This window comes from Chroicocephalus ridibundus, chromosome 5 (assembly GCF_963924245.1).
Source record: "Chroicocephalus ridibundus chromosome 5, bChrRid1.1, whole genome shotgun sequence".
Lineage (NCBI taxonomy): Eukaryota > Metazoa > Chordata > Aves > Charadriiformes > Laridae > Chroicocephalus > Chroicocephalus ridibundus.
The window spans coordinates 24,237,315-24,249,809 of NC_086288.1; the positions used below are offsets into that span (position 1 = coordinate 24,237,315).

Below are 12,495 nucleotides of genomic sequence, written 5' to 3' on the forward strand. Positions count from 1 at the left end.
TTCTTTAAAGGCTTATTAGTTCTTTTGTGATGCAAATCTTCATACCTGCCCGTTGCAAAGTTGATTTACCTTGCCAATTATAAACCACCATAGGCAGATTTATTTCCAATTTCACTTTCAGCATCCTGTAATCCCCCGAGCCATTTGCTAAAGAAAGTTAAACGCTGATAGTCTCAAAGTTAATCCACACTCCCAATGAAAAAATGTAAATATTATTTCAGAGGCAGCTGGGAGCAGTCTACCCCCAGCAGCAGCCCATGAAAAGTCCAGTGCTGTAAGCCATAAAAAGCAGGCTTTCCCACCATGACCTCCAAGTGACACCCGCCACAGCAATGATGCGCTTTTGTACCAGCACGCTCCTCATTGGAATGTCTCCCCACCAGCAAACCCCAGGAGCACACTTTAAAGGGAAAGATACTTTTAATCTGTTCAGTCTGGTTGCCCCTGTCATCATCCACCAAGCAAAGAGTCGGTGGCGTGCGCTGACCTAAAAGTGAGTACGGAGACTTCCTCTTCGAGGTGCTGCTTTTTCCCCCTTCTCACCAGGGCGAGTTCTCTGGCTGAGGCTGATACGGAGCAGACCGAGAACAACGGGAGTGGAGGCGAAAAAAGAAAAAAAAAAAAAAAAAAAGAGCACAGCAACAGAAGATATCCAGATATCCTGCCGAGATATCCAAAGGATGCTGAGAGGCATTAGGGAACAGCCTGAGGGAACTCCTCAGCCAGCCCCCCGGCAAATATTCCAGGAGCGGCAGAGGATCACCGGTCTACCTTTGTACTTCCAAGGTTACCTGTCTGTCCGGCACTCGAGATGCCAGGTAAGGCATGCTGTCCCGGTAAGTGGATGTATTGGAATATTTGTTCAAAAATGTATTGCCAGGAGGGACAAGTCTGTGCGGAGAAATGTTTCTCAGCACTGGCTGACACAAATGGTTGCACAGAAGTAATGACATCTAGCTATTTCTGTTCATATTATGTCGTGTGTGTGTGTGTGTGTGTGTGTAAAATAAATTATGTGAGGTAACCATCATTATCTCCAGGATCCCATTATAATTTGCTATTACCTACTGAAATGTGGATTGAGTTTAACTGATTTGATAGCCACCACCATGGTGAAAAGCTAATGCAATAATTTCAATACCAAGAACAAAGTTTGACATGCTTATATTGCTCTGACACGTCCTCTTATCTACTAGAGAACAGTATCCATCCTGATATCTTCAGTGACACGCCAACTGAAGTATATGTCTCTACATCTGTTTATTTCGTGTTACTAAGGGCTGATGATTTAACATATGTGGACTAACTGGGAAAATAAGAGTGATTTTTTTGACCCAAGATTACTATTTAAGACACAAATCTGTAAATGCCTACATGCTTGTGTGTGGTGTGATAGCATGTGTGTTCAGCGCATGTCGCTAATCAGGCTAACTGCCCTTTTTTAGCACTTGATAACCACAATCCCTGTACTTGGGCTTACAAAGTCATTTTTACCCCATCTCTGTGGATACAGAAGCACAGACAGAATAGAGAAAATAAGTCACACGGTGCTAAAGGTAGATATAATCAAAAGACCAAAATAGGATGGCAGTTCACAAACACAGGAACAACCAGGTACCACAGAAAACAGGAACTCCAAGAAACTAAAAGTAGACTAATAATCTTACTATTAATTCTTCTGCAGCACGAGAAATTATTCAACACATTGTTTTATTGCATCTAGCAGGAGAACACCTGCAAGTTTAATAGAGCTCCCTGTTACATTCCTTTATTTATATCCTTTTATGTATAAACTTTTTTCCCCACTTTTTTCCCCCTGGACAATCCGTTCTTCTGAAATTCAGTAACTATCATACTGGAATAACAAAAACTAACAAGGCAGAGCAATAATATGGAGCCGATCTGAAGAGACTTACATGGGACTGAGGAGGTGTATTATCACCTTTGAGAGACCAGATGCCTAAGAGGAAAACATATTATTGTCTGTGAAACAGTAACAAGTGCTCCTGGGCAACTACTATTGCTACTTTTCCATAGAGCAGAAAGCCTGGTTTATAAGGTACAGTTCAAAAATTTCCCATGACATCCAGTCCCGTACCACAGCAAGCATTCACTGCCTTCGTTAACTTGCCAGGAACAGACGGTTTAATGAGGACATTTACCTTAACGCTGCAGCACTCACAGGTTTGTGGGTCCAGAGGCTGAATGCTACAGAAATTTTACGCTAGTAATTCAACAAAAACCACCGGAAAGACTGGTTAGGAACTAGTACGGTAAAGAGCAAGGATCACCTGCAGGATACTCTAGGGAATATTGCTCACCCTAATTTGTATGACCTATCAGACTTCACAAGTCAGTTGTTGGGGTTTTTTCCTTAATTTTTGTGCCTGTTTTTTAAACCCCTGCCTCAAAAAACCCACACCCAAACAACACACACAAAACAGGTAAGGAAACTGAAAACTAGAATAGAGTTTCTGTTTTACAGAAGTTGCCTTCCCAGTTCAGCATCTCATAACAGCCATAGTTATCAGGGGCACGTGAAAACAGAAAAACCTTTCCCCTCACTCTGGCATGACTGCATTAGGGAACAGTTAGAAGAGCCAGAGAATTGTAGTTGCCTTGGCATAGTGTTGATTTAAGAGAACTACCACACGTAATTTAAAGACAAAGCATGTAAAACACCACTTCAAATGCAAGAAGTCCAGTTAACAGGTCAGACTACTGTCAAGCTCCATGATCTTCGCCATATAGCAAGTAAACTGGCAGGATCAAAATTCAATGCAAATAGGCACTTCAAGAGAATGCTGTTCAGAAGACTGGAGTCTTTACACACGTTCATCTCACACTATTTTCCACCTGTATTTCTTCTAGGGAGAGCAAGATTTTAAAATGGCATTTAAAATATATTTTCCTTACATTATATACCCCCTTTAAATTGTTTTGACAAAAGTAAAGTTTTCTAGTTCCATGCCAGATTAGGATACTAGAAAACAAAGCCTAGAGCTTATATATCTTTTTGCCTGTAAAGAATTATTTACTGGCCTTTTTTTTTGCATAAACTGCCTGCAAAATACATACTTGCTCTTTAACGATCTTTAGAACACTGAAAATATGACAACATAGTTTTTTCTTAGCAGTTCTTTCACTTTCAGCATTTTGTGGGAACTAAACCGATCATCTTCCTCCTTTCCAACAGGAGTTTAGAGTGTATTGGACAGAACTCAGAGGAACTATGCTCTTCTTTTATGAAGACAAGAAAGCCCCAGCGGTGAGTAATGTGCTGTCTTTGTAACTACTCATCTGATTAAGTGCATCAGTTATTTTCATCAAGTAATCCTTAGGTACTCCTGACACCCCTCGGCACCTGTTCCTCTCTCATCTGCGTAGTCCAAAAAAAAAAAAAAAAAGGAAAATAGTACTGAACATTTTAACAGAAGGGTTGAGATCAAAAAAAGCCAGAGTGAAACAAACTGTAGCATTGTCGTGGTTTGGGCCGGGTTGGCCAATGACAAGACAACAGATGCTCTCCCACAGCTCTTGCTCCAAGGAGAGGAAGAAGAGAGATAAAGAGATTTGTGAGTTTAGAAAAAACTAAACTAATGAAATATTAATACTTAAATATTAATAATTAAATTTTTAAAAGGGAAATAACATAATAGATGCAATATAAACATACACAAAACCATATCAAGCTCCCAGGGAGATCTCACTGGCAGGCACTGGGAAAGTTCCAGACTGGACTCAGTGACAAATGAGAACTGGAACACACTGACCGGGATCAAAGGGCAGATGAGCTGATGGGGTCATCCTCAGACATCAGCCATTGGGAGAGAGAGACATTGAAGAAGCAGTCCATTGAAGAAGATTCAAAGAAGACAAGCCCTTGGAGAGGAGCCAACCTGATCCCTTTGGTCCTTCAGCTTTTACGCAGAGCATGGCAGATGGGATGGAACACCCCATCGGTCAGTTTGGGTCACCTGACCTGTCCCAGGTGTGACCCCTCCACAAGGTAAACACGAGAGTCAGCTGAGCCTGGTGGCCACAGCAATAAGCGTGAGTAAGAGCCTCTCTCACCACATATAAAGTTGGCTCTGCTCCACCCTAAACCAGGACAAGCATATTAATTTGCCTCATCAAAACAAAAATGAGTATTTTTTGGGGGAACCTGAACTAACAAACATCTGCATTGGTCCATAATTTTACCGAGTGCTTTTTCTTCTGCTGTGCACAAGGGTAAAATTATCGTGGTGTGTAATGTGACTTTCCTTTATGCAGCTGAGGAAAAAGTGCTTGGTTTTATTACGGTGTACTCCAGCTGAGGGTTTAGTTCAAGTCACAAAGCAAATACTCAGGGAGGTCTCATGGATTTAATCTGTTTGCGATTACAAAGATTAGGATGGGAAGAATCCATAAGGTACGTTGTTGGTGAGAAGAGCTTCTGTAAGCAGAAGCAAAGGACTGAGCTTTGGCATGTCTGTTAGTTAAACTAAACCCAAGTTCTGGGGGGGGAAAAACAAAGTTTCAGACTATTTTCTTCTAAACAAATTCCTTTGGCGAGCAGCTCAATTTCTGGTGAAAGTTACAGCTTGTGCCATTTCTCTTTTTCCCCCTCCTTAGTACTCACAGAAATTGGATATTTCAGCTTTGACCTCAGCAACCAATGTTTATCCAGATGAAAATGGCTCTGCACAGTTTATCCTGATGCTGTCAAATGGGGAGCTAGAACTGAAGGTAAAAAGAGGAAAGTTGTGATTTGTAAACCACTTGGTACTTTACTCCATCTCCCACAGATATTCAGAGTGGTGCGGGGGCGTGGGAGTAGAGCTGCCTTCCTGCCACCTAAGCGTACAGCCTGCAGCCAGGCAGCACCGAAAGGCAGGCAGAGGGAGGCAGGGCAAAGGAACCCAACGCCAGGGAAACTCCCCCTCGAGGCATGAGAAGTTTTTCTCAGGAGTATCTGGGAATATGAAATTAGCAAAGAATTGAGCAAGAAAATATACAAGAGAAACCAGGAAGTACCACAGTGACAGGCCCACGTCACCTGTAAAACCAAGAAGGTGACAAAATCTCTGACCACCCTCACCATTCAGAAGCCATACAGACTGTAGTGCTCAGGGACTACCTGGAAGGTTTTATACTTGAGACTCACCTATCTCCTTAGCACGGCCTTCTCCTTGGATGCACATAAAACTTTCTCCTTTTACTCCAACAGAGCATATGATTTTTTTACCTTCTCTCCTCTTTCCTCTCCCTCTAATTGAACATGGAGTACTGGGGAAGTGTAGGGTTTCAGGGTGGTAGCTTGGCAGGGTGCTCATTTCCAGGCACGTACTTCTAAAAGGGTGAGAGTTATTTGAGGCTTCCACGTGAAATATCATATTTTTTTTGTTGTTGCCATAGTTGTTCTTACACTGTCATTTTCTGTTCTCTCAGGCTAATGACTATGAAGGTGGGAAAGAATGGAAGGGTTTTATTCTCACCGTAACAGAGGTATGGATGAGTTTTTTATCTCACTTCATGTCAAAAGTGTCTGTAAGGGGTTTTCTTCTTCATGCATGCCAGATGTTGGCTTCCACAGGCACAAAGCCTTGCTTCTAGGGTGTTTGCACACACTAAACTGTTGAGGGGGTTTGTTGTTTTTGTTTGGTTTTAGTTTTTTTTTTCCTGAGAGCAAAATTCAGGCTGATTTAACCCCAGCTGATCTGCAGTACACGCCCTGCCACGGTATCCAGTCAGACAACGTTCCCAATCCACTGTTTGCTGTCCAGGAAGGAAAAGACTTCTAGCACAAGTCCCCCCCCACAGCTGTGAAAAAGGGAGCCTGCTCTGAGAGAGGCAGCTCTCTCGGTCTTTATCATGCATAAAGACATAACCAAAGTAGTGGCCAAACTGCGCGCCTGAGAGAACCCCTCAGCCCTGTGTTTTATTCTATTATTCCTTGCTAAATGCACTTTGAAAATACCAAGACCCTGTTTGATAATGACCAGTGTAAAAATGAAAGAAGTTTGTTCACAAATGACTTTACATGGGCCTAGCTAAATCACTTAAAAAGCTGAGGATGGCTGAAATAATTTAAGTTACGTTTATGTAGCCTTTTTCAGTATAGCAACTGCAAAGTATTGTTGTGGATTTTTACATCATTCCCACTTCTTTCAATGCACATTTCTTCTAAATCAGGACACAGATACCCGTATTTCACTATTCTAACAAGAACACATGTGCAGCATTCTATTCAAAGCAGAGGCATATCCAAACCTTCCAGATTATCACAGATGCTTAAACCAAGCAGGTAAGAAAGATGTCTGCAGAGCAGCTGCACTCAGAGATTAGCTACGATGCACACACAGAAACGATTGCTCACGTTTGTCCACTCTTTCATTTGCTTTTCAATTTTGCTGTTCCTTTTCAGCTGTCAGTTCCACCAGATGAGTCATTACTACCTGAGCAACTTAGAAGAATGCATGAAGTGCTAGAGAAGGAAAAGAAAAGAAGGATCACGCTTAACAACAGTTCCAGTGCATATTTGAACAGAAAGAGCCCTCCCAGCAGTACATTGACCGCTATGCCAGCGTAAGCTCTGAATGAACCGTGCAAACCCCAACCTGACCAAAGAGCCTTCCCTTCTTTCAAAGTATTATTTCCATGCAGAGGTTCAAAATTCAACTGCTGTACAAGGGTTGTATAATATTCAATGAACAAAATCTACCTTGAGACCTTTATAGAGGTATCCTAAGAGAAAGATTACTCCTGGAGCTTTCCCACAATGCCTTTTGTTTTGAAAAGGCTGAGGGCAGCATTGCTATGCTTAAGAAACTTTTCAGAAAGCCACACGTTGGCCTGCTGTGTCTGCCCTTCTGAGAAAATGCTGATTACCATAGAGAAATTAAAGGTAAGTCCTGGTTATTCTTCGCACATTCTTTCCAGGGGTGCAGAAAGCGTCCTATTTGTGTGAAAGCTTCACTTTCTCTCTGAGAAGGCCAAAGCACTGCTGTCCGGAATTATGCTCCTATAGTAGCATTAATCAGGAAGAGTCCTTCAGATGTCATGCCTCTTGGCAGCCATGGCTACTTACCCTGGATAAGCCCAGCATTGTGAAGAGGTGCTAGCGTGGTAGGCTGTGTCTCTTCACGCAGCTCAGAACGACGTGCCCTTGCCAGCGTAACTCTCATTCGTGCCTTTTCTCTCTTCCCTTCGGTGCAGGTGCTTCTATGCAGTATCCCGGCAAGAAGCGATAGAGATGTTAGAAAAGAACCCTTCATGTGGGAATTTGATCCTGCGTCCTGGCAGCGACAGCAAGAACTATGCAATCACTATTCGATACAAGCTGGAGTAGGTTGATTCCACAATATATTAACCCATTCTTGACTAGCATGCGCTGTATTAAAAACTGAATTCTTAATACCTAGAGCTGACATCTCTTGACATATGCCTTGCCTTCGGGCTGTTTTGAGAAAGGCAAATGGGGCTTGAAATTGATTTCTTGGTTCTCGCTTCCTCCAAAGCCAGTTAGATTAAACAAAGAAACAATAAAGATCATCCAGGAAAAGCCCGTTTCCTTGAGTAAATGGGCTTCCCTCATTTGCCATGAAACCCTACTCAGTTTAAGAAGTCATCACACAGAATGAAAATGGAACAAGCCATACGCCTTTATAAAATGAACAATGAAAAATGAGACAAGTATTTTCAAACAGTAACTTAGTCTAAAACCATACATTTCAACTGAATTGCCATGTTTTAGCTTTTGCAGAGCTTCAGAACAAGAAGCATCTGAGACACCAGGAATGACATTTGCAGTTCTGTGTTTCTAAACTAAAATGAGATAAAACAAACCCTGCCACACACCTTCAATAAGCTCTGGGGATATTGCAGGAGCAACGGGTGTACTTTGTAAAGGAGTTTATAATGACAATGATACCTCAAAATGCATTTAATTTTCACTGGCGTATCAACTTTCATTTTCTTTCAGTGCCCCACAGTTAAAGCACTATAAAGTGGTGTCCAAAGGAACAAGTTACGTTATTGAATTGGAAAGACAGGTAAGTGAGACATTCCCCTATTGAAGATTCTTAAGCAGGTGTAAGAAATATCACTTTACAGAAAATCTCTAGCGAATTCTTAACTATAATTTGTGAGTCAAAGTAAAGATTGCTTAATTATTTTTTTTTCCAACTCAGGCTTCAGTACAAAGCATAAAACTAAGCTCACACTGCAGTTAGAGGAAGTTCAAAACTTACTCCATGTAACTCTGAGAAATAAAATTAACTTAGTTGAAGCGTGAACAAGGCTATTTGGTTTAAAACAGTTTTTTTCCACTTTTCTCGAGAGATGTTTAACTCATGGCCTGAGAAGCATCCCATTGGTTTGAAAAAGCATCTGCTGTTATACCATCTGCTGAAAAGGCACCAGCAGTCATTGCAGAGCACAACGGTGCAGAGAGCGATCTCTCTTCTGCTTTGTTTACTCATTTGATGGAAGGGAAGGAGTTGTATGTTCAGGTGTCAAAACGTTGGCATAGATTACAGAGGGCTGTCCTAAACCTCACCGCATCAGTTGTTTGAGAAACATGGTCAGGGATCCCAGCCTGCCAGTATGTTTTAAAAAAGTATTCTCAACACAGGTGGCATGTTTTATTTGGTTTGGGTTTTTTTGTTTGGTTGGTTGTTTTTGTTTTGGTGAAACAGGTGACGCTCCCAAGCCTTCAGGATGTTGTCAATTACTTTGTGACCCAAATGCGAGGGAAGCTGAAGCCGTATGTCATACAGACGCACGCTGCAGAGGAGCCAGTGCTCTGAAAGCAAGCTGGTTGCTGAAGGCACACACAGGAACAGTCCTGCTAACAGAAAGAGGCACAGAAACAGCACAGGAACTCCACGCTATTAAAGATAAACGGAAGGCATTCCCCAAGCTACGCTTTCTCAATTTCTAGAACAGCTCTGTTGGTCCTAAACCAAGAACGTGATGCAGCTTCTGATACAGAAAGTTTTGAGAGTTGGGGAGGGCAAATAACCCCAATTTCTGCAGAAGATTAAATGTGGAAAAAGAATAAAAGAGTGTGAAAGAGAGGACACATTGCCGCTGCAGAATGCAATGGAAAAATATTGTATTGAAATTAGGCAGACTGTTTGTGGGCTCAGTTCTGTCACTGGCTCACAGTGCAATAAACTGTTCCTGTTAAAAACCCTATTTCTTGTGTACACACTTGTGACAGCATCAGTGACATTTATGCCATCCCACAGAGACAGCAGGGATGTCCCACCTCTGCTGTGGCTTTGAGCACTGTGATAGGTACAACGCAGTCCCAATAGCAAAAAAAAATAAATACAAGTCTGGGTAGCTTAAACTGAGGTTTCCTGTCTCTCTGTAAGGTCATGCAACCCTTACAGGGCCAGGAACACCCCAAGTAAGGCGGCTGGGGCATTTCCCATGTGATGCAACTGAGGGAGGGCATAAATTCAAGCAAAATGAGGCATCTCCTGCCCCGCTGAATGGGGTGTTCGTCAGACCCTGCCATGAGCTACTTCAGGTAACTAAATAAAAACAAGTTCGCGTCCCTGTTGGTTAAGCTCTTTGAACTACCTTCTCCATGGGCTGAGACAAACCCCAAGGAGTGCCCAAGGAAGACAAGACTGCAGAGCTGGTAACGAGGGAAGGCAGCAGGACCTGTTAGAGCTCTGCTGATCATACCAAACAGTTGTGGAACCCCACCGAGCCTTAGACACAGCATCCATCTTCTTGGGAACTGGGGATCCAGCCTTCAAAACAAGCAGCTTCAGTGATAAGCAGTAAGATACAATTTTAGTATTTTTAGCCTTTAAGTTCTGCCAGACAGATGGACTGAAGAAAGTGCTTGCAGGATGGGTACCTGCTGAGCTATACTCCTTCATAGTTAGTGGAGATGACTAGCTCCAGAGCCTGGCTTTTTAATTTAAAAAAAAAAAAACAACAAAACAAACAACCAACCAAATAAACCACAGCTCTTCTGTGACAGTGGTGCAGGAGCATTCACACAGCTGGGCTGAAGACAGCTATGATCTAGGTAGTGAAGCAGCTAGCGTCTTCACTACACGCACAAGGAGTGCTATAGCTCTTATTTCCAGACCAAGATTGATCATCATGTTCCTTTTGGAATCACAAATTAATTATTACTTGTTTCAAGGACTATGGAAGTCAGTCAAGGCTTGGGAAGGTTATTTTAAACGAACGCCCATGTGTTTCTAAATAATAGATTATGTGTGACCATAAGAAGGCACACCCACTGTATTTATAAAACACAGCATGAGACATTAGCACTTCCTTGTCATGAAAATATTTAAGATCCCTTTGTGAAGACAGTGCTGCTCACAATGCACCAGGTTAGAGTTGCAGCTTTTCCTCAGTATGAAACTGAAACTCATGTGTTGCTGTAAGAAGTGGGAACTTCATATTTCTTTGCTGTATCTCACTTCTGCCATGCAAAATGATTCACTTACTAGCAAGACAGTTCTGCTGGTGTTATCAATGCTGTAGCTCATTACACCTTTAAGCCTGAGCCTCAGCAAGCTTTCTGCAGCATGGATAAACACCCATGCTAGCTACTTTGCTGACCACACAAAAGATACCAAAAGATACGTTTACCAAAATAAAGTCTCAAAAGCGATCTGGTCAAAACTTACCAACCTTTGGAGAAAGGCTTACATTACTGCACTGTGCTGCAGCAGGGTATGCTTTCTGTAATTGCAACACAGGAGATAATTAACAGGGATGGATAAAGCTTTCAGGCTAATAAGCCACGTTACATTTGGCTGAAATTCAGTTGCTTCCTTCAAACAACTGGCCTACAGCCACATTGTTTCAAAGACACAAGGAAAATTAAGAACGTGAACTTATCTAAGCCTTTAGTTGTGCTTGATAGAAGTCAGACAGATACACAAACTCTCTGCCTAGCTCAAACTCACATTATTTCAGGATACAAGACGCCATGATGAGGTGACAAGGTTTCCGCACTCACAGAGGCCCAGATGGTGCCAGAGCTGTTCTTTTTATGTAGTCATTATTCTTGACTAGCACATTTTTTTTTAATAGACATTCACATATTCATCATATGTAGGGAAAGGATGGGAAAAAGAGCTGAAAACGTGTATTTTTTAGTCTTTGTATAGGTAAATAAAGTCCTAAATCCATCAGACGCACTAAAACAGTCTTGTTAACCGTAGCATGATCTTCATACAGAATCCTCACTACTCCTAGCATTAAAGAAACCTGGAGACTAACCACAGAGAACAGCTGAGCTGGGTACTAAATGCCTCATGTTTTGCATGCACAAACATTCCTGCAACTATGAAGAATACAGGAAATTAAGGGAAAGCCTAGTGTAAACATGAGAAAAGTCTGTTAGAAAGCATTTGAGTGAGAAAGATCTTTAATACTGATATAAAACTTCATCTCTGCAAGCCAGCTGCTCTTTCAAAGAATAAAATTCTGAAGGAAAGCTATTCAAAGTGTTCCAGTGGAAAGATAGTTCTCCACTGCTGCAGGGAGATGGCTAGCTCTAGCTGCTCCATGGGAATACAGCATCAAACAGTCCAATTAAAAAAAAAAAAAAAAAAGGTAGTTCTCAGATTCGAGGTAGTGCTAACAAGGATCTGCATTGCTAGCACTGGTAGTGACAATGCTGGAGATCTGGAAGACCAGCACCCTATAATTCACTTGCCCAGTTTGACTGAGCCCTTTTAGTGTGCTCATGCTGAGCACCTGCTGAGATTTTTGATAAAAAGCAGCAACAGATTGAGAAATAGGCTGCATCAAACACAAATTCGCACTGAATTGGCTCACTCCAGCCTGCACAACCTTCAATATAAATACATTCGCTCTCCATATCAGCAATTCAGAAAGCTTTAAAACATGAAAAACAATTTTAATGAGCCACTTGACATGCACATTTCTTCCATATAAAGTCCTCTTTAGGTTATTACTTGTAAGATTTTACCTAGGTTAACTTATATGCAGAAAATTTTAAAGGTTTGCTAACAAATGCCTAGAGCCGTTGTGCGTTTTCAGTTTTTCCATCAGCAGCTGTTTAACTGAGCAGAACCCATCCGTAGAACAGACATCCATCCGACAGATACACACAGTAAGAGCAATGCACAGAGATACAGCCATGTCTGCAAATTCTGGCCCCAATCCCTGCCAACCTCAACCTGGACTTTTTGGCAAGGGTCTCACAAAGCTGAATGCATTGTCATTAATAAAAGCCATTCCATTAATTATATCTGAACATTTACTTTAAACCCTGAGGACTGTCAGATGGCATTCTAGCGAAGTACTAAGACTTCACTATTTTTATGTTACTTACTTTGAAAACATAAGCATGATGTTACCACCGCACTAACGTACCAGAGTGTACTTACTCAAACTTTCATTTGTTTCCCAGTCTCCAACTGTGAGAGGTGACAGTGCTTTTGTCTTGACCCAAACCTTTAAGTGATTCTTAGCACTAATTAGTGATTTCGGTTACGA

At 41.8% G+C, this 12,495-nt stretch overlaps 1 protein-coding gene across 1 annotated transcript; it reads left to right on the forward strand.

Moving 5' to 3' along the window:
* The first annotated feature begins 632 nt into the window (after window positions 1-632).
* On the forward strand, window positions 633-11,923 carry STAP1 (signal transducing adaptor family member 1). Its single transcript, XM_063335707.1, has 8 exons — window positions 633-818; window positions 3,197-3,268; window positions 4,627-4,731; window positions 5,434-5,490; window positions 6,410-6,570; window positions 7,201-7,329; window positions 7,967-8,036; window positions 8,682-11,923. The coding sequence occupies exons 1-8, from the start codon at window positions 681-683 to the stop codon at window positions 8,790-8,792; spliced, it is 843 nt and encodes a 280-aa protein (XP_063191777.1). The 5' UTR covers window positions 633-680; the 3' UTR covers window positions 8,793-11,923.
* Window positions 11,924-12,495: the final 572 nt, after the last annotated feature.